The following is a 23087-nucleotide window of genomic DNA, read 5'->3' as shown; positions in this document are numbered from 1 at the left end:
TGAAAAAGAAGGGTCAACACTGCAAATATTGACTCTTTGCATAAACGTAATGTAATTGTCAATAAAAGCCTTTGACACTTTTGGAATGCTTGTAATTATACTTCAGTATACCATAGTAACATCTGACAAAAATATCTAAAAACACTGAAGCAGCAAACTTTGTGAAGACCAATACTTGTGTCATTCTCAAAACTTTTGACCACGACTGTACACAATGTGGACATGACTGTTAACAACAGCCAGCACAGAAACACAAACACCCTTTTCTCTCCCTCCCTACATCCAGGGGCGCAACCCCCCCAGTTTTATCATTGGAATGTGATACAGAACGAGGCAACGGTGTGCTTTAGGACCATGCAGACGCCTCCGAGTGGTCGGGTAGGCTGTTTGGAGTGTTTATCAGACTGGATACATTTTTTATTTTTGTCCCCCCCCCCCCACTTCTAAAACCAAAGTTGCACCCCTGCCTATATCTATAGCTTAAGTTCAAACCAATCCTTGTTTATTTCCCTGCTCCCCAGAGGATTCTGTGATTCGTCTTAATCCTCATCCAATATGAACTTGGCATGCAGTAATGCACAAGGCCAAATATCAGGAAAAAATGTTACATTTTCGTTTCTCACATTTTGATCAGCTTTAGATATGTTTAAAAATATCCGTAATCATGGATAAACCTTGAGCATAGATTGACTCATTTATATCGGGTTCATATTTTTTATTCTGGCAGAGCAAATTACTTTTTCCAACCATGAATGTCTGGTAGGGAGATTATGGCATTGACTTTAATCTGGGAAGTGAACTTCTACAGCCTTGCAGAGGCCTGAAATAAACATAACAATGGCCAAACTGATGAAAACAAAGTTAAGTACTGTGGTGGGATGTAAGATGAGACATCATGGAGGACAAGTCTGTACAAAAGGACAATCGTCTTCTGCCATCGGGGTAAAAAAAACATGTGACTGAGAAATTGTAGTAATTTGTACCATTGCACTGATTGTATTTGTTGTTAAATATGTTTTTTTTTTCCTGATGCAGAAGGTAGCCTACCGGTTAGAGCGTTGGGCCAGTAACCGAAAGGTCGCTGGTTCGAATACCCGAGCCGACAAGGTGATAAATCGGCTAAAGTGCACTAGTTTGCTCCAGGGGCGCCGTACTACTATGGCTGATCCTGTAAAGCAACACATTTCACTGCACCTATCTGGTGTATGTGACAATAAAACATATTTTTTTCCTCTGTATTGAAGTAGGGTTTGGAGATGTGTTACCACTAGAGTCTGCTTGTCATTTGGATGTTCAGGACTTTCAACACCCTGCTTTTCTTCATCTATTGTTATTGGATGGGCTAAAACATAATGGACTCACTCACCACTCAATCCTACACACTTGGTGCAATATATGATAAGAAAATTAGTTTCCTGAAATGTATATGTATTGGGCCAAAATCCATGGATGTGGGTGAACAGGATGTGTGGATGGGCTGGTGTACTGTATGCTGTAACACTGGTGAGTGTGAGGCCTCAGGGTGTCTTCAGTGTGTGAGGTGAGGGGCTGTAGCTTACCAGCTGCCTCTGTTTGGGTGGCAGTGCCGGGGGTGGGAGGGGCTCGTGAACAGAGTCGCTGCTGCTAAACGAGTCGTTGAAGCCATATACTTCCTGGAAGCGCTTGTTGCGTTGCTCATAGATGCTCTCGCTCTGCGGCATCTGGTAGAAAACCGAGGGCTGGGGCTCCGAGTAGTCCTCCACAAACTGCATGTACTTCAGTACTGTGTGGGTGAGAAGTACGCATATGCACACACAGACACAGACCCCCCAAAAATCAGGGCATATTACAATGACAATGCGCTTGCAGATGATAATGACAGTGTTCTTCAGAGTATCCCAAACAGTATAAAACATTGTTATGGTGCTTAGATGAGGAGCGGTTTTTAATCTACATGTCAAACTTTGGTTTAAACGGAGCACTTCACTTCCAATCCTGTAAATTATAACATTGTAAAAAATGAATGTTGAATGAACAATGGTCACGGTGTGTATAAAATACAATTTTAAAACAAGAAAATCGTATTTTGGGGGAGATGACAATGCTAGCCCTGTAGAAACCCTGACCATTTAGTCATTAGAACAGTGCTCAGCTGTTGGAAATCTAAATAAACAGGCCAGGGGAGGCACAAGTGCAGCCAAACCTGCTGGTCCTGGCTTTAAGCTCTTTATAAAGCTACTGAACATATCGAATGTGCTGATTACTACATAGTTATGGCCACCCATCCCCTGAGAGGGACATTCAGCACAAGCTCATTTCCTGCACGGCCACTCCTCTTTTCACTGACATATTCCATCAACAAAGGCATTATTTCATGTGAGCTCACAGGGCTGGCATAAGTGAAACCTCCAGGCCTCCATGTGTGTGTGTCTGTGTGTCCACAGCTAGGAGCCCTGCCATCAGTGTGCACACACCCACACCCACCACACACGCACAGGGCCAGTTCTATTTAATTCTGTGGTTTTATCATTCTAGCACAGCAGTAGGCCTCCATGTGCTTTACAGACATACCTAAGGGGCCTAGTCCGCTGTGCCTCTACATCTGCATTGCTTGCTGTTTGGGTTTTTAGGGTGGGTTTCTGTATAGCACTTTGTGACATCTGCTGATGTAAAAAGGGCTTTATAAATACATTTGATTGAATTTGATTGATATTTGGAGCTTGAATTTGAAAACCCTAAGTTTCTAAATCCTGGTAACAGTAGAGTTTGTATAAGGCTTTTTATGAATCCTCTCTCTCTCCCCCTGACATCAGATACTCACTGTGACGGCTCTTCTTCTCTGGGAGTGGCGGTGGACTCTGAGGTACGTCTGTCGTCTCGCTGGCGCTGAACTCGGACACAAACCCCCCGGCGGCATTGCACAGGGGCGAGATGTTGGACGTGAACAGGGGGAAGGGGGGCACAGGCGGTAGGTCCTCCTCCATGAGGTTGTCGTACTGGGATGGGTGGCGCTCAAAGGAGACGCGCCAGGAGGAGCCCGAGTAGGAGCTTTCGGAAAAGCCCGAGCAGGCGCCACCTCGCCGCTTCTTTTCCGGCAGGGCAGGGGGTGGCGGGGCGGGAGTCATGCGGGAGTAGAGGGGGGACACGGAGGAGCCCTGGAAGGATGGCTGGGGGGAGGGGAGGCTGAAGTGGGGCTGTGCCAGCGGCGGGCCGGGGCCAGGGCAGGGGGAGGAAGACTCACTGTGGAACTCGGGCAGGGGGCTGAGGCACCCCCCCACCGGCACAGGAGTCATGTGCTCCAGGCTGGACAGGTCCTGGTGCAGGAAGTCGTAGTCCGGGTCGTAGTGGTCTGTGGTGTCTGTGGAGGGGAGTAGGGGGAGAGAGAAAGAGACAGGGGGGGACAGGTGAGTCACCACACAGAGCATTGAAAACAAAGCCACACTGTCACTTTGGCATAAAGGGCACTTTTCTCTACAAACCCCACTCTGAACAACAGGAGCACAACAAACACATTGGCAGAATCTATTTTGATTGGGGGGGAATTGGGATTTCATTCCCAATTCCCCCCCATCTTATCGCCCTGACAACCCTCACTCTCTTGTCCCCGGTCCCAGAAGGTGTCAGCTGTGGTATTACAGCTTAAGACTTTTTGAGGCTGCATCTCAATACCGTCGCATGGCTTCCTCTCCTCAACAAATTCCCAGTAGGCATCCACCATATTGCTCTCCTCCCTGCTATCCTGTTTCAAGACTGATGCAGATGAAGGAGAGGAGGCCGCTTAAAAGACTATTGAGATGCAGCCTCTGTGAAGTCTTGTCTCTTTGCTCACAGGATGGTGGTCACAGCTCGTAAGCAAAGCTCTGTGCTGTTGGAGGTGGCAGGAACAGGAAGCTCCTGCCTGCGTGTGTCGACTCATTACACGCATCAGCAGCAGGCTTGTTTCCACACACTGTGGCTGCCACATCAAGACAACCTATGGTGATCCCGTGGTGACAGCGGTGCTCCTAATCAAAGAGACAGGCCTCTCCTGCTGGGATCATAGTGGCTCCTCTCGAACCAGGCCTCTGTGAAGCCAGTGCAGGAACATGTAACTCATATGTGTTTGTGTTGTGTGTGAGTTTCATGTGTGTCTGTGTTAGGGATGGGCATTTGAAATGTTTTGACTGTTCGAGTACTTGCATGAAAAAAATAAAAATAATTACAACACAAGGCCCGCACTGGATGTTTTTTTGTGCATTTATCTATATGTCATAAGATCACAACAAAGCGTAATTTATCATAACCATAACAGATAACAAATCCTAATTGCCTCAATAAAAAAGCAAGTGCCATGTAAGATTAATTTATTGAAACCGTAATATCAACTTGTTATTGTATTATATCGTGGAACACAATCTTCAAAAAGGCTGTAACCTCAGCAGTGGCGCTTGCTTGTAGAAACCTATGGCTGTGCAATGGCATAGCCTTGTTTTGTTAATTTAGCAGACAGACGCTCTTATTTCCAGAGCCCTTATCACAGTCAAGACACACCTATTTTATAGTTTTAAAAAACATGACGTAATCTAACAGAATAAAATAGAAACACACTATTTTTCCAAGTGAATAAAGGTATTAGTTTGAAGTGATGAGCATCTCATGCCTGGAGCAGTTACAGTATTCTCAGAGTGACATTTGAAACGGGGCTCAATTTGGTTGAGTTGAAAGAAGAAAATAAATCTGGGTTACAAACCAACATTTGTCTTCTTTTCGATATACAGACGTTCGATTTAGTTTATTCTGCCTCTTCTTTGGAATTTTCAAAATGAACAATTCCACATTGAACACTGCATGTGATGAATTACGGCCACGAAATCTGTTTGGTGAGTAGGCATATGCTTAATGATTCTGATGAAAATACGCTCTTTATCAAACTAATGTTTTTGCATATTGTCAGTGTGGAACCTGTCTATGTTTAGGGGGGTTATAGTCTAGGCTAACCAACTCTAAATGGCATTAGCAGTTCGCAAAGTAGCTTAAGCGTAAAATAGACGCGACGCAATTATTCAAAAACTGTAGCTCGGTGTTGGAACACATATTTTCCTACTTCAATCAACCAGTCCATTTTGGATTTGTGATGAAACTGTCATCATTTGGCAAGGAATGTAGATTATGTAACCCATCAGTTAGATATATTTTTTATAGGCATTTACAGTGGGGGAAAAAAATATTTAGTCAGCCACCAATTGTGCAAGTTCTCCCACTTAAAAAGATGTGAGAGGCCTGTAATTTTCATCATAGGTACACGTCAACTATGACAGACAAATTGAGGAAAGAAATTCCAGAAAATCACATTGTAGGATTTTTAATGAATTTATTAGCAAATTATGGTGGAAAATAAGTATTTGGTCACCTACAAACAAGCAAGATTTCTGGCTCTCACAGACCTGTAACTTCTTCTTTAAGAGGCTCCTCTGTCCTCCACTCGTTACCTGTATTAATGGCACCTGTTGAACTTGTTATCAGTATAAAAGACACCTGTCCACAACCTCAAACAGTCACACTCCAAACTCCACTATGGCCAAGACCAAAGAGCTGTCAAAGGACACCAGAAACAAAATTGTAGACCTGCACCAGGCTGGGAAGACTGAATCTGCAATAGGTAAGCAGCTTGGTTTGAAGAAATCAACTGTGGGAGCAATTATTAGGAAATGGAAGACATACAAGACCACTGATAATCTCCCTCGATCTTGGGCTCCACGCAAGATCTCACCCCGTGGGGTCAAAATGATCACAAGAACGGTGAGCAAAAATCCCAGAACCACACGGGGGGACCTAGTGAATGACCTGCAGAGAGCTGGGACCAAAGTAACAAAGCCTACCATCAGTAACACACTACGCCACCAGGGACTCAAATCCTGCAGTGCCAGATGTGTCCCCCTGCTTAAGCCAGTACATGTCCAGGCCCGTCTGAAGTTTGCTAGAGTGCATTTGGATGATCCAGAAGAGGATTGGGAGAATGTCATATGGTCAGATGAAACCAAAATATAACTTTTTGGTAAAAACTAAACTCGTCGTGTTTGGAGGACAAAGAATGCTGAGTTGCATCCAAAGAACACCATACCTACTGTGAAGCATGGGGGTGGAAACATCATGCTTTGGGGCTGTTTTTCTGCAAAGGGACCAGGACGACTGATCCGTGTAAAGGAAAGAATGAATGGGGCCATGTATCGTGAGATTTTGAGTGAAAACCTCCTTCCATCAGCAAGGGCATTGAAGATAATAATATAATATGTAATAATATGCCATTTAGCAGACGCTTTTATCCAAAGCGACTTACAGTCATGCGTGCATACATTTTTGTGTATGGGTGGTCCCGGGGATCGAACCCACTACCTTGGCGTTACAAGCGCCGTGCTCTACCAGCTGAGCTACAGAGGACCACCCATACATGAAGATGAAACGTGGCTGGGTCTTTCAGCATGACAATGATCCCAAACACACCGCCCGGGCAACGAAGGAGTGGCTTTGTAAGAAGCATTTCAAGGTCCTGGAGTGGCCTAGCCAGTCTCCAGATCTCAACCCCATAGAAAATCTTTGGAGGGAGTTGAAAGTCTGTGTTGCCCAGCGACAGCCCCAAAACATCACCGCTCTAGAGGAGATCTGCATGGAGGAATAGGCCAAAATACCAGCAACAGTGTGTGAAAACCTTGTGAAGACTTACAGAAAACGTTTGACCTGTGTCATTGCCAACAAAGGGTATATAACAAAGTATTGAGAAACTTTTGTTATTGACCAAATACTTATTTTCCACCATAATTTGCAAATAAATTCATTAAAAATCCTACAATGTGATTTTCTGGAATGTTTTTCCTCAATTTGTCTGTCATAGTTGACGTGTACCTATGATGAAAATTACAGGCCTCTCTCATCTTTTGAAGTGGGAGAACTTGCACAATTGGTGGCTGACTAAATACTTTTTTCCCCCACTGTATTTCAATAGGCCTAGCGGGAGCTTGTGTGCGCACTCAGCACGCATGTGTGGAGGGAGCGGTTGGAATGCAATTGAGTGAATGAGACACGAAATGCACATGTACAAATGGAACACGAGTCAAAGCAAATTAACGTTGTCTTAAAGACAACATTTTACTTGCCCGGGCAGCCACAAAGCACCTTCCACTAAATAGTTGTACAGTATTTGAAGGAAAAAAATTGATCTCTGGTTAAAGATCGAGCTTTGACGTCCGTTTGAGTACTCATGCCCAACCGTAGTCTGTGTGTGTCAGGCTCTCACCCAGAGTCTCACTGCTGGTGTTGCGTGAGCACTGCCCACTGTCCACTGTCCAGGACAGCTGCTCGTCGGACTTGCTCAGCTTGCCCATGCTATTGCAGGGGGATAGGCGCGGCGACTCCCCTCCGTAGTAATGGCTGCCCCCAGAGAAGCGCCGCTGCAGTGCATCCACCTCGTACTCCTGCCAACCAGAGAGCGGTGACCAGACCCGTTTTATTAGCATTTGTTGAAAAATACATAATAGCCCCCAAAAAAGAAAGAGTGCAAGAAATGGCTGATATATGTCTCACGACGGTGTAAAACATAGCACAATCCAAAATGGCACCTTATTCCCTATGGGGCCTGGTCAAAAGTAGTGCACTATATTGAATATGGTGCCATTACTGACACAGCCCCAGCGTGTGTGTGCAGCTGCTCCTTCCTGGAGCCACTGTACCTGTTTGTGGAGGCCGACAGCCATGGGAGGACTGGAGCCACTGTACCGGTTTGTGGAGGCCGAAACCCATGGGAGGACTGGAGCCACTGTACCTGTTTGTGGAGGCCGAAACCCATGGGAGGACTGGAGCCACTGTACCTGTTTGTGGAGGCCGATGTCCATGGAAGTCTGGAGCCACTGTACCTGTTTGTGGAGGCCGATGTCCATGGAAGTCTGGAGCCACTGTACCTGTTTGTGGAGGCCGATGCCCATGGAAGTCTGGAGCCACTGTACCTGTTTGTGGAGGCCGATGCCCATGGGAAGACTGGAGCCACTGTACCTGTTTGTGGAGGCCGATGCCCATGGGAAGACTGGAGCCACTGTACCTGTTTGTGGAGGCCGATGCCCATGGGAAGACTGGAGCCACTGGTGGCGCGGCTCATGGGGGCCACTACTGCCACCCGGGTGGGGGAGGGGGCAGACTGGCGCTTCTTTGGAGGGAGAGCAGGAGGACTGGAGGGGGAGAAGAAGGGGACATCATTTAAATGAGGCAGGGTACAATGTCCAGTGTTCAATGTCCATCAATGCCAAGTATTCCAAAAGCCAAGCATGCAGTCCTAGCCGCAGTACACTGACTGATCCACTTCTTCTGTGTGTCCTGTGTAGTATGTACTGTGTAGTATGTCTGGTGAAGGAAAATACTGCACTGACACTGGCCTGGGTGGGTTGAGAGATAATATACAATATCTGACACTTTCCGAGAGCCTTCTGAAGTAGCATCACTATGGAAAAACGTGTAGTGCACGGGTCACTGCCTGGCTGCTTTTTCCCCCTCCACAAACAGATAGCGGTGGAGAGAGCAGCAGCTACTTAACTGTTTCCACACCGCAGTGCACACAGATGGCCCAATGACAAGATGGAATGTGCAGGGCAGGCAGCCGTGGTGGTGAGGAGGTGGAGGATATCCTCTCTGCCATTTAGGGAGTAGGGTGGGGGTGAGGGGGGCAAGGAAAGCCCCCAGGGAAGAGAAAAAATAATAATAATTAAGACAAAAATAGAACAAGGACAAAATCTGCAGTGTGCCCTTGCGTAAGACACACAGACTGCTGCCGATAGCTACCCGCACCTGCTGCTGGCAAGGTGAAATTCAGAGCGCTACCCGCACCTGCTGCTGGCAAGGTGAAATTCAGAGAGCTACCCGCACCTGCTGCTGGCAAGGTGAAATTCAGAGAGCTACCCGCAACTGCTGCTGGCAAGGTGAAATTCAGAGAGCTACCCGCACCTGCTGCTGGCCAGGTGAAATTCAGAGAGCTACCTGCAACTGCTGCTGGCCAGGTGAAATTCAGAGAGCTACCCGCACCTGCTGCTGGCCAGGTGAAATTCAGAGAGCTACCTGCAACTGCTGCTGGCAAGGTGAAATTCAGAGAGCTACCCGCACCTGCTGCTGGCCAGGTGAAATTCAGAGAGCTACCTGCAACTGCTGCTGGCAAGGTGAAATTCAGAGAGCTACCCGCTCCTGCTGCTGGCAAGGTAAAATTCAGAGAGCTACTGTTCGGAGCACAAGGAAAGACAGAGAGCCTTTTAGAATTTATAAGTGTCTGGATGTGCTGCTTTCCAGTGTGTTTGTGGTGGGCTCTGGAATCTGGTCCATTTCCATTCCTTGTCGTCATTCTCTGGCTGTAAACTCGCAAGCCTCTGCCGAGCCCAGTTTCTCCCAAAAGAAAAGCGCCTCAGAGACGGTGCCGTGACAGTTCTCTCACCAGAGGAAGTCTAATTTCTGACACCTCCCTTTATTACACCCTTCAAAGACATTAAAGCTTTCTAAAGAATCAAGACTACTTATAACACACTGTTTCCCAGCTACTGTACTTCTGTCTTCTTGTAAAGAGACAAGCGGCAAGCACATTGGCCTGTAATCCAAGGACATTCAACGTGATGAGTGGTATACAATGAGCGTTTCTTTTGTTGATAAATTGGTGTGGGCTAAGGCTTCAACAGAGCTGTGTGCTGCGCTATTGGCAGGCCTAACAAGTATACTAGTACAGCAGCGGTATGGATTTGTTTAAAGTTCCCTCCTCATTCTAATTGAGTAGGTTGATGAATGTTCAAGGTAATGTTGTTGGAGTAATACTCGGGCAGATATTAATGTCCCACACTCTTGTTGTCCCATCATGCTTTGCGGCCTCCCTGCCTCCCATGTTGTGGCTCATCCTGTTTGTCAATTTGTAAGTCGCTCTGGATAAGAGCGTCTGCTAAATGATGTAAATGTAAATGTATACAGAGTTGGGGACTTGAGTCAGTGGCTAAACAGTGATTTGCGACTTGGCTACTGCATTTACTTCAGTTCAGACTTGACCCTGACTTGTGCTGTGACTGAGAGCAGTCAATGAAAATATGATCTTATGAAGGGTTAACTTTTCCCATTCCGAAGCAGTTTATTAAGTCTGAATGCAATGGTGTCCTGTGTGGATCATGATATTGATATGCAGCTCTGACTCTGTGCCATTTAACATTGTGCCATCTGAAGAAAGAGAGGAGAGATACTTGAGACTTGACTTGGACTTGCCTGAAGCGACTTATTGACATGTCTGGGCCAGTGATAGAGGGGGGCTCCATTGATGAACTACTGTATTGTATTGAAGCTATGAAACTGACACTATCTCCATGAAATGAGCTCTTACTTGTGTTCAGCCATCTTGAGACCAGGGAGAGGGGGTTTTGGCGGGGCAACCACCTCTTCCTCCTCTCCAGTGGGTTCAGTCAGGACTTCCGTAGATTGGGCCGTGGCTGAGCTCTTGTCCAGACTCTCTTTCTCATTGGCAGGCGGGTCGGCAGCACTGTGGGTATGGAAGTTGTTTACTGATGTTGTTTACATCTTGTACAATTACCATCAAATCACAAGTATCTGATATGTTCAGTACATATATATGAGAGAATGAGGTTAGTGGAGGAGTGTATTGATGTCCTCCGTGGCTCACTCACCTCTCGGGTGGGGTGGCCGGTGGCACTGGTTTGACAGGAGACGTGGGGGAAGGATGCTCCTGTTTCTCTATGGTCAGTTTCACCAGCTCCTGTGGACAATCACCGTGTGCAGTTAATAAATGCTAGCCAACTTCACAGCCATTTTCACCATCTCTTACCCAGAGTACTAAGTACTCGGCTAGCTACTGTTTCCCCAAAAAACATAAGGTGCATTAAATGGTACACATCCTTTGTGACGTCTCACATTTCATGTTTACTTGTTTTCTGGTATGCTAACGTTACCTTAACACCGCCGAGCACTGCCTTGATCACAGTGGTGACGGTCTGGTATGCTAACATTACCTTAACACCGTCAAGCACTGCCTTGATCACAGTGGTGACGGTCTGGTAAGCTAACGTTACCTTAACACCGTCAAGCACTGCCTTGATCACAGTGGTGACGGTCTGGTATGCTAACGTTACCTTAACACCGTCAAGCACTGCCTTGATCACAGTGGTGACGGTAACGATGGTTTCTTTATCTTCCAGGTTGACCCCCTCCAGCATGACTTGGTCAGACCAACGGATGAGATTGCCCAGACTCTGGTACACACGGTTCAGACAGGAGGACACCGCTGAGCTGTGAACACCCAAGAGGAAAGATGAGGCTAACAGACTGACAAAAACACTCCATGGTTGGTTGGCGATTCTGTATCAGTCTTTGAAGGTTCCTTTATCATTTCAACCTTAAAACTAATATAATCAGCAACCTTAAATTACATTTGGCTGGACCTCATCTCGTGACAGTTGAAGCGTTGTCTAAAAACCCTCAATGGGCCAGCAAGCTCCAGATACAGTGCATTCGGAGAGTATTCAGACCCCTTCCCTTTTTCCACATTTTGTTACGTTACAGCCTTCTTCTAAAATGGATTAAAAAAAGAAAAATCCCATCAATCTACACACAATACCCTATAATGACAAAGCAAAAACATTTGTTTTTAGACATTTTTGCAAATGTATTAAAAATAAAAACAGAAATACCCTGTTTACATAAGTATTCAGACCCTTTGCTATGAGACTCGAAATTGAGCTCAGGTGCATCCTGTTTCCATTGATCATCCTTGAGATGTTTCTACAACTTGATTGGAGTCCACCTGTGGTAAATTCAATTGATTGGACATGATTTGGAAAGGCACACACCTGTCTATATAAGGTCCCACAATTGACAGTGCATGTTAGAGCAAAAACCAAGCCATGAGGTCAAAGGAATTGTCTCTAGAGCTCTGAGACAGGATTGCATCGAGGCACAGATCTGGGGAAGGGTACCAAAAAATGTCTGCAGGATTGAAGGTCCCCAAGAACACAGTGGCCTCCATCATTCTTAAATGGAAGAAGTTTGGATCCACCAAGACTCTTCCTAGAGCTGGCCGCCCGGCCAAACTGAGCAATCGGGGAGAAGGGCCTTGGTCAGGGAGGTGACCAAGAACCCGATGGTCACTCTGACAGAGCTCCAGAGTTCCTCTGTGGAGATGGAAGAACCTTCCAGAAGGCCAACCATCTCTGCAGCACCATCAATCAGGCCTTTATGGTAGTGGTCAGACGGAAGTCACTCCTCAGTAAAAGGCATGACAGCCCGCTTGGAGTTTGCCAAAAGGCACCTAAAGGACTCTCAGACCATGAGAAACAAGATTCTCTTGTCTGATGAAACCAAGATTTAACTCTTTGGCCTAAACGCCAAGCGTCACGTCTGGAGGAAACCTGGCACCATCCCTACGGTGAAGAATGGTGGTGGCAGCATCATACTGTGGGGATGTTTTTCAGTGGCAGGGACTGGGAGACTAGTCAGGATCGAGGGAAAGATGAACGGAGCAAAGTACAGAGAGATCCCTTGATGAAAACCTGCTCCAGAGTGCTCAGGAACTCACACTGGGGCGAAGGTTCACCTACCAACAAGACAACGACCCTAAGCACACAGCCAAGACAATGCAGGAGTGGCTTCAGGACAAGTCTCTGAATTTCCTTGAGTGGCCCAGCCAGAGCCCGGACTTGAACCCGATCTAACATCTCTGGAGAGACCTGAAAATAGCTGTGCAGCGACGCTCCCCATCCAACCTGACAGAGCTTGAGAGGATCTGCAGAGAAGAATGGGAGAAACTTCCCAAATACAGGTGTGCTAAGCTTGTAGTGTCATACCAAAAAAGACTCAAGGCTGTAATCGCTGCCAAAGGTGCTTCAACAAAGTACTGAGTAAAGGGTCTGAATACTTATGTAAATGTGATATTTCCGTTTTTAATTTTTAATACATTTGCTAAAATTTCTAAAAACTTGATTTTGCATTGTCATTATGTGGTATTGTGTGTAGATTGATGATGGGGAAAAAACAATTTAATCAATTTTAGAATAAGGCTGTAACGTAACAAAACGTGGAAAAAGTCAAGGGGTCTGAATACTTTCAGAATGCACTGTATATCTCCTGGGCCAGACTCACCTGTGCTGGATCCTTGGGTCCACTTGGACTAAAGGCAGGACGGCCTCCAGGACCTTACTGGCAGAGCCTGGTAACATCTCCAGCACCTTCTTGTCCACCGCCATCTTGTCAATGATGGTCTTGAAGTAACGCAAGGCACTGACCACATCTTTCTCGTGCTCCTCTAACCGACTCAGACTCTGCAAAAGTAAGCCAACGTGAGAGCAATCGTGAACTTGGTGGCATGGCATTACTTTCATTAATGGCATCTTGGTCGTGTGATTATTGCATAATATGAGGCTTTGTTTGTCACTCTGCCTTCACAGTCTCACTCTGTTTCTTGTAGGATATAAATCAACAACTAATTGCAATTTATGAGATGGGCACAGCAAAAGCTTGAGGCCTATGTAGAGGGAGAAATACAGACATTAAACACACCTTGTTAGCAGATTTCTCCGCAGTCTTGACGCCATGTTCTAAAGGCGGCTTACTGACTTTCTTTGAGGGTGTCCTTTTGATTTTGGGAGAGAGGAACTTGTCCATAAGCTTCATGGTGAAGGAAGACAAATGGGAGCGTTGGGAGTCTGCGGATGAGAATGGGAAAGAGAAAGAGGCAGAGTTAAGAGAAGAACCTCTAATCTTCATAATCTACAGAGAGCGTGAATTGAGAGAACCCTAGATAGAAAGTCACTTTTGGAGACACCACACGTCAAACTATGGAAGTTTCATTTAATGTTACATGATAGCTGATACTTAAACACAACCTCTCACAACTGCATTTGTTCAGAACTTAGGCCTATAAGAAATAATAAGCATGTAAATTCTGAAGAACAATCAATATAAGAGATCCTCTGAATTAGTAAAAAATAATGTGGGCATTAGTGTTCCTAAAAAGTGCATTTTTGTCAGAGTGAGATAGATAGCCCTACCTCACCAACAAACTACACATACAGTGGGGAGAACAAGTATTTGATACACTGCCGATTTTGCAGGTTTTCCTACTTACAAAGCATGTAGAGGTCTGTAATTTTTTTCATAGGTACACTTCAACTGTGAGAGACGGAATCTAAAACAAAAATCCAGAAAATCACATTGTATGATTTTTAAGTCATTCATTTGCATTTTATTGCATGACATAAGTATTTGATCACCTACCAACCAGTAAGAATTCCGGCTCTCACAGACCTGTTAGTTTTTAAGAAGCCCTCCTGTTCTCCACTCATTACCTGTATTAACTGCACCTGTTTGAACTCGTTACCTGTATAAAAGACACCTGTCCACACACTCAATCAAACAGACTCCAACCTCTCCACAATGGCCAAGACTGAGTAAGGACATCAGGGATAAAATTGTAGACCTGCACAAGGCTGGGATGGGCTACAGGACAATAGGCAAGCAGCTTGGTGAGAAGGCAACAACTGTTGGCGCAATTATTAGAAAATGGAAGAAGTTCAAGATGACGGTCAATCACCCTCGGTCTGGGGCTCCATGCAAGATCTCACCTCGTGGGGCATCAATGATCATGAGGAAGGTGAGGGATCAGCCCAGAACTACACGGCAGGACCTGGTCAATGACCTGAAGAGAGCTGGGACCACAGTCTCAAAGAAAACCATTAGTAACACACTACGCCGTCATGGATTAAAATCCTGCAGCGCACGCAAGGTCCCCCTGCTCAAGCCAGCGCATGTCTAGGCCCGTCTGAAGTTTGCCAATGACCATCTGGATGATCCAGAGGAGGAATGGGAGAAGGTCATGTGGTCTGATGAGACAAAAATATAGCTTTTTGGTCTAAACTCCACTCGCCATGTTTGGAGGAAGAAGAAGGATGAGTACAACCCCAAGAACACCATCCCAACCGTGAAGCATGGAGGTGGAAACATCATTCTTTGGGGATGCTTTTCTGCAAAGGGGACAGGACGACTGCACCGTATTGAGGGGAGGATGGATGGGGCCATGTATCGCGATATCTTGGCCAACAACCTCCTTCCCTCAGTAAGAGCATTGAAGATGGGTCGTGGCTGGGTCTTCCAGCATGACAACGACCCGAAACACACAGCCAGGGCAACTAAGGAGTGGCTCCTTAAGAAGCATCTCATGGTCCTGGAGTGGCCTAGCCAGTCTCCAGACCTGAACCCAATAGAAAATCTTTGGAGGGAGCTGAAAGTCCGTATTGCCCAGCGACAGCCCCGAAACCTGAAGGATCTGGAGAAGGTCTGTATGGAGGAGTGGGCCAAAATCCCTGCTGCAGTGTGTGCAAACCTGGTCAAGACCTACAGGAAACGTATGATCTCTGTAATTGCAAACAAAGGTTTCTGTACCAAATATTAAGTTCTGCTTTTCTGATGTATCAAATCCTTATGTCATGCAATAAAATGCAAATTAATTACTTAAAAATCATACAATGTGATTTTCTGGATGCTTTTCTGATGTATCAAATCCTTATGTCATGCAATAAAATGCAAATTAATTACTTAAAAATCATACAATGTGATTTTCTGGATTTTGTCTCTCGCAGTTGAAGTGTACCTATGATAAAAATTACAGACCTCTACATGCTTTGTAGGTAGGAAAACCTGAAAAATCGGCAGTGTATCAAATACTTGTTCTCCCCACTGTATTAGCCTTAACTGCATAATGAGTGAGAGCATTGTAATCTGTCCTCATAAAAAACAAAAAAAACATGTACTGTACTTCAACTGTAGATAAATAATGGTTACCCATAAAACCTAAAATAGAGTACATTAAATAAATCTGCCCGTTTTTCATTGGCAACTGCATCAAGGCCATGGCCCAAATGAATCATTTAGCAACCTGTACAGACAAAGGCGCTGGGACACATCAGCTTTATGAGAGAACCTTCTGCGGAATGATGTGTTGCACATGGGACTCTTTATTAGCGAGTGTTTAAGTGGTGACTTAACACACTACATGACAAAAGGCGTACCCTCAGTCTTGCTCACTGTTATGAGAGCAGCGATTCCCCACACCCCCAACACCCCAGAAGCTGGATAGACCACTGCTATGGCAACTAGCAGTTTATTTACTGTACCACATGTTTTCTCATGATCTCCAAACAATCTGGCTCCCATCACGGCCCTCTAAGGGTTGACTGCAGGCGGTGCTGCACTGTGCATGCCTGTGTGACCGATTGTGTTCAAAACCCGCCAACCCGGACTTCTGTGTGCCACAAGACTGTTAGCCCGCTGACCTTAAAGGGATACTTCAGGGTTATGGCAATGAAGCCATTTATCTACTTCCCCAGAGTCCGATGAACTCGTGGATACCATTTTTATGTCTCTGCGTGCAGTTTGAAGGAAGTTGCTAACTACAGTTAGTGGATTGTGGCAGTGGCTACGTAAACAAACCCAAAAATGTGGATTATAGTCTCTCCTTTTCCATAGACTGCTAACAAGGTAAGGAAATAAATACACTGACCAAATATAAACGTAACATGTAAAGTGTTGGTCCCATATTTCATGAGCTGAAATAAAATATCCCCGAAAATGTCCATACACACAAAAAAACGTATTTCTCTCAGATTTGGTCCACAAATCTCTTTACATCCCTGTTAGTGAGCATTTCTCCTTTACCAAGATAATCCATCCACCTGACAGGTGTAGCATATCAAGAAGTTGATTAAACAGCATGATCATTACACAGGTGCACCTTGTGCTGGGGACAATAAAAGGACACTCAAAAATGTGCAGTTTTGTCACACAACACAATGCCACAGATGTATCAAGTTGAGGGATCGTGCAATTGGCATGCTGACTGCAGGAATGTCAACCAGAACTGTTGCCAGAGAATTTAATGTTCATTTTTCTACCATAAGCCGCCTCCAACATCATTTTAGAGAATTTGGCAGTGCGTCCAACCGGCCTCACAACCGCAGACCACGTGTAACCGTGCCAGCCCAGGACCTCCACATCCGGCTTCTTCACCTGCGGGATCGCTGAGACCAGCCACCAGCTAATGAAACTGTGGGTTTGCACAACCGAAGAATTTCTGCACAAACTGTCAGAAACCGTCTCAGGGAAGCTCACCTGCGTGCTCGTCATCCTCACCTGACTGTAATTTGGCGTCGTAACTGACTTCAGTGGGCAAATGCTCACCTTCGATGGCCACTGGCATGCTGGAGAAGTGTGCTCTTCACAGATGAATCTCGGTTTCAACTGTACCGGACAGATGGCAGACCAAGTGTATGGCGTCGTGTGGGCGAGCGGTTTGCTGATGTCAACATGGTGAACAGACTGCCCCATGGTGGCGGTGGGGTTATGGTATGGGCAGGCAGGCATAAGCAACGGACAACAAACACAATTGCATTTTATCGATGGCTATTCAATGCACAGAGATACCGTGACGAGATCCTGAGGCCCATTGTCGTGCCATTCATCCGCCGCCATCACCTCATGTTTCAGCATGATAATGCACAGCCCCATATCGCAAGGCTCTGTACACATTTCCTGGAAGCTGAAAATGTCACCGTTCTTCTATGGCCTGCATACTCACCAGACGTCACCCATTGAGCATGTTTGGGATGCCAATATCCAGCAACTTCACACAGCCATTGAAGAGGAGTGGGACATTCCACAGGCCACAATCAACAGCCTGATCAACTCTATGCGAAGGAGATGTGTCACGCTGCATGAGGCAAATGGTGGTCACACCAGATACTGACTGGTTTTCTTATCCATGCCCCTACCTTTTAAAAAAGGTATCTGTGACCAACAGATGCATATCTGTATTCCCAGTCATGGGAAATGTGTAGATTAGGGCCTAATACATTTATTTAGATTGACTGATTTTCAGTAAAATCTTTTAAATTGTTGCATGTTGCATTTATACTGTATTTTTGTTCAGTGTATGTTGCCTAAGTTTGTAATTTAAGTGAGCTTTCCCTATAAAACCAGCCTATTAAACAGAACTGAAATATGATTTGACTAAAAACTAAAGTGAACAGAGGGGCTTAATGCGCTAAGCCACATTATGCATTAGTGAAGCTAATTCGGAAGGCACTAGTTGTACACAGCACAGCATTCAAAACACCTCAGGTAGCCTATACAGGATACAGCCCATTTCCCCTTCTCTGCAAGGTAGTGAAGATTTGCAGAGAAACTGAAAACAAAAGCTTGATGCTGCTGGCATACCCATTTAAAATGGTTGAAAGAGGGGGGTTGAAACTGGATATTGAGTACATAAACAAACACCAATTATTGCTCTTCCGTTGTGTACAGAAGCATGGGACTCTTGCCAGGGATAGGAGCTGTCAATGGCTTTAGAGAGAGGATCAGCAGGCTTCACAACTGGGGGTGAAACACTGCCAATAGAGTCAATGAGGAGGAATGCTGTCTGGATGTCCATTCACTGCTCATCTCATCCACTGTTTGCTGTGAATTCCTGGCTGTGCCCATCAGTCTCTGGGGATGTGCCACCCTTCCGCTAAAACAGGCAGGTTGTTGTGATTGTGACTGCCTGCTGCCAGCAGTGAACAAAATGAATGAGTTTCCAGAATAGAGTCACAACCAGTCATTGTCTGACTAACTAGGTTGCAGACCTGAGGACAGACGGTGTGGAGTGCTGCACACCACACACCGCAACAGTCTGCCCTTGGAGACGCCCGTGGCAACAGCTTGTCTGCTCAACTCAAGTCTTGCCTGAGCAGCAGCGGCCTTACATTCACCGGAGTTCGGACACACGTGTCCAATGGTAGACAGGCATCATGCGGAAAGGAGGACAACGCAGTGAACCTTGCTAATGCACACTAGGCCTCCAGAAGAAATCAATCAAATCTATTGCTGTCATATCATTTCTCCATTCAGCAATAAGAGTGATCATCAGGACAGGGGGACACAAATGTGGGTGTGAATAAAGACTGTACTCCCAGTCCCACTGCAATAACTGTACACTATTATTTCAGTCAAGACTTATAAACAGCTTATACACTGGCAGGTAGCCTAGCGGTTAGCACGTTGGGCCAGTAAACAAAAGGTTGGTAGTTCGAATCCCTGAGCCGACTAGATGAAAAGTCTATCGATCAGCCCTTGAGCACTTAACCCTATTTAACCCTAATTGCTCTAGGGTCGCGGTCAGTAATGGCTGATCTACCTATCTGGCTGGCCGGACCTAACTATCTGGCCAGCCGCCCTTGAGCACTTAACTCTAATTGCTCCAGGGTAGCCGTCAATAATGGCTGATCCCATGCCGTGACCCCACTCTCTGAGGGTGTCTCAGGGGGAGGGGGATATGCAAAAAACACATTTCCATTTCACACCACACACTTGTACAGGTTACACATGTGTGAAACAGGTCAAATATAAGCACCCCCTATTTTACCTAGCCTAAACATTGAGTTGCTCATTGATTTAAGCGGTGTAGACGGATTGAAGCAATACAAAAAGGTCTATGTTTGCTACTCACATCTACTGCCAGCAACATCTACGGCACACCCTGTCATCAAGTAGGCTAATACACAGAGTTGTAAGAAACAAAAACAATTGAGCAGTGCTTGAGTTACTAAGAAAATGTATACATTGATCGTGAGCGACAGAATTGATCCATCTATGGACATTCAACAACAAATGAGGTCAAGATAAAATAGAAAAACAACTAGGGAACAATAAAGAGGAAGTAGAAAATGGTGCCTTCATGTCAGCGTTAACTTAAACAGAACAGGCAGATGGCCAAATTCAGGACCAATGTTTTGGTCTCCTCTGTATAACACAACATTTTGCTCCTACTTTACACAAACACCATGACATTGAAATGCCAAAAGGAGCCTGTGTGTATATGTGTGTGTTCTGACTGCTCTCCTTGCCCGAAGCTGTCTGGTGTTGTTGAATGTGGTGTTAACAGCTGGCTACTGTGGATGACAGGCTATTCCTCTCAGCAACACTCAATAAAACCCACTTCCTTGACATGTCCCACTGCTCCACAAGCTATAAAGGGTCACTTTGCTCTCAGGTCATCAAGCACCCTGACTATTAAACCAAAAGATAACCTAGCATATATGGCCAAGGCATCAGTCCTCAACATTGTTAGGGCTGAACCATTTCCCTTCCTGTAACAGATACATTTAGACATTAGCCTACTTAGCCTGTTTTAGAACGTACCCCTCCTACTCATTACTTCCTCTTCTATTTCAAAACTAATTTAACTAAAACACAATGCTACTGGAACTTGGGTTAGTTCTTCAATTACTAATTTGAGTATAGAGAATTACTGTTCCTAACTACTTTTAACAACATGGTATGACTGCTATGCATCCATCTGCAACAGCCAGTCCAGCTAGCTTGAGAATAACATTTACATGAGCAAGAGGGTACAGTAACCACTCCCCTGTTTGCTCGGTCTCTGTGTAAGGGTGGTTCTCCACCATGGTTGTAAAGAAAGGCAAGGCCAGAACAGGCATGGTGGTAGCCAACAAATCCGACCCGCTTGCTTACAGCTGCACTAGGGTCGGACAGCATTCCTGTGTATATTAAGACACCGTGGAGGCGGCGCCAGATATTGCTCGGAAAAAAACATATGAGAAATGCGTTGTACTCCGAATTGTCCCATTATCCCAACTGCTACACAAATCAATCAATCAAATCAAATTTGATTTGTCACATGCTTCATAAACAACAGGTGTAGACTAACAGTGGAATGCTTACTTACGGGGCCATCCCAACAATGCAGAGAGAAAAATAGAGAAATAATAGAAAGATAAGAACACAAGGAATAAATACCCAATGAGTAACGATAACTTGGCTTTATACACAAGGTACCAGTACCGAGTAGATGTGCGGGGGTACGAGGTAAATGACGTAAATATGTACATATGGGTAGGGGTGAAGTGACTAGGCAACAGGATAGATAATAAGCAGTAGCAGCAGCGTATGTGATGAGTCAAAAGAGTTAGTGTAAATAGACGATAGTCTGGGTAGCTATTTGGTTAACTATTTAGCAGTCTTTAACCATTTTTAGGGCCTTCCTCTGACACCGCCTATTATAGAGGTCTTAGGTGGCAGGGAGCTCGGCCCCAGTGATGTACTGGGCCACACGCACTTCCCTTTGTAGTGCCTCTGTCAGATGCCATGCAGTTGCCATACCAAGCGGTGATGCAGCCAGTCAATGTTTTGAGGATCTGAGGGCCCATGACAAATCTTTTCAGCCTCCTGTGTGTGGACAATGTTAATTCCTTAGACTTGACGCTCTCGACCCGCTCCACTACAGCCCCGTTGATGTGGATGGCGGCATACTCTGCCCTCCGTTTCCTACACCAAGAAGATTGAACGACTGCTAGTTTTTAACAACTGCTATTCTAGCATTCATCATCATGCTAGACCCTACATCTAGACCGTTCTGGGAGGGAGAGGAGGACATGATGTAGGGCCAGCGGTTAGAGTATTGGGCAAGTAACCAAAATATCGCTGGTTCGAATACCCGAGCCAACAAGGGGAAGTTGAAGTGCCATTGAGCAAGACACTTAACCCTTATTTACTCCAGGGGTGCCGTACTACTATGGCTGACCCTGTAAAACAACACATTTCACTGCACCTATCTGGTGGTGTATGTGACAATAAAGCATTTTTATTTTATTTTTAATTGCTTGCAGTAGCAACAGCAGCCATTATCGAATGGCACGTCGCGTTGAACAACAAAGGAGCTGATTGGCTGACACTGCCATTCCAAAATGGCTGCTGTGGCTTCTGCTACCTAGCATGAGGACGAAAAGGACAGTTATCAGGAAAACATAGCAGTCGTTCAATCTTCTCAGTGTGACAGTTGGGATAATGGGACAATTCGGAGTACAACACATTTCTCATCCCTGGATTGAGGTATGTTTTCCGAGCCATATCTTCCGCCGGTTCCGTGGTGTCTTAATATACACAGGAATGCTGTCCGACCCTAGCGCAGCTGTAAGCAAGCAGGTCAGATTTGCTGTCTAGCATGACTGAGTCAGTGTTCTCACTGTGTTAGTAGGTCTCAGCCCAAAACAACCACAAATATAGGTCACGCATAATGATGCATCAGAGGTTATCAGGACCCATATCCACAAAGCGTCTCAGAGTAGGCGGTCTGATCTGGCCTTTAGTTCATAATTAATATAAGTGTATGGACAGGTCCTAGATCAGCAATCCTACTCTGAGACACTTTGTGGATACGGCCCTTGACCAAGAGGAACTGCAGAGAACTAGTGGGAGGGATACTGAAGATGAAGGTAAATTGTAAAAAAATCTGCCACAACAAAGACATAGCCTCTATAGTTTTCTCTCCGTGGGAGGATGTGTCTGCCTGAAATAAGCCTACGACTAGTATCAAGCATCATTGCTACAAGAGAAAACACATATACAATAGGGCCTCAGACTGTTCCAAACTGATCTGCCGGCTCTGGTAACATTTAGCCTGCAAAACATAAAAATGACATCATTTAAAATAAAACAGTACAGCAAATCTAATTCCCCCCATCTGTGTAGCCTAGCCCATTTGGAATCGCTAGCTAGTTGGGCGGTATGCTAGTAGCTTCCCTTGTGCAAGTGATGAAACTCCCCCTGAGACTTGAAGTAAGCTAGTTGTTTCCCTTGTGCCGCAAGGGCCAAGGCTTTTTTGGAGTGATAGGTAACGCTGCTTTGTGAGTGCATAGTGTTGATGTGCAGAAGGTCCCTGGTTCGAGCCCAGAGGGTCAGGATCTACTCTGTATGGCAGCCAGTAGGCCTACCTCTGACAACCACTACTGGGAAGCTCTTAATATGCACTCCTTGATAGCCAACACTAATTTTGTATCAATCTAAAAGGAATGTGTTGCCAATGGCCTCATTTGAACACCACTGTAATTACAGATCCAATGAGTCCACAGTCATTCAACCAACACCAACCAGCTACCACAGATCAGAACAACAGCACACACTCCACAATGACATCCTGATCCTACCACTTCTAGTTCACCATGAACCAGTAGTGGACAACACCTCCTGAGATTAGTGCTGGCCCTGCCATTTAGAATTCCAGATGTTTT

At 45.5% G+C, this 23087-nt stretch overlaps 1 protein-coding gene across 1 annotated transcript in view; it reads right to left on the bottom strand.

The window, feature by feature from the left end:
* LOC311141946 (rap guanine nucleotide exchange factor 1-like) overlaps nt 1–23087 on the bottom strand; it is a 46464-nt gene that overhangs the window by 21753 nt on the left and 1624 nt on the right. The window contains exons 2-10 of the mRNA XM_084177464.1: nt 13528–13673; nt 13111–13289; nt 11106–11262; nt 10644–10732; nt 10343–10498; nt 8048–8174; nt 7250–7427; nt 2801–3337; nt 1560–1762 (exon numbers count right to left, since the gene is read on the bottom strand). Of these exons, the coding sequence (XP_084033590.1) occupies nt 1560–1762; nt 2801–3337; nt 7250–7427; nt 8048–8174; nt 10343–10498; nt 10644–10732; nt 11106–11262; nt 13111–13289; nt 13528–13673 (1772 nt within the window). The remainder of the gene's footprint in view (nt 1–1559; nt 1763–2800; nt 3338–7249; nt 7428–8047; nt 8175–10342; nt 10499–10643; nt 10733–11105; nt 11263–13110; nt 13290–13527; nt 13674–23087) is intronic.

The sequence above is a fragment of the Coregonus lavaretus genome (genome assembly GCF_964263955.1).
Source record: "Coregonus lavaretus genome assembly, chromosome: 14".
In the NCBI taxonomy this organism is placed as follows: Eukaryota; Metazoa; Chordata; class Actinopteri; order Salmoniformes; family Salmonidae; genus Coregonus; species Coregonus lavaretus.
Note: the sequence above shows the minus strand (reverse complement) of the source record. Positions and strands in the feature narration are given on the sequence as shown.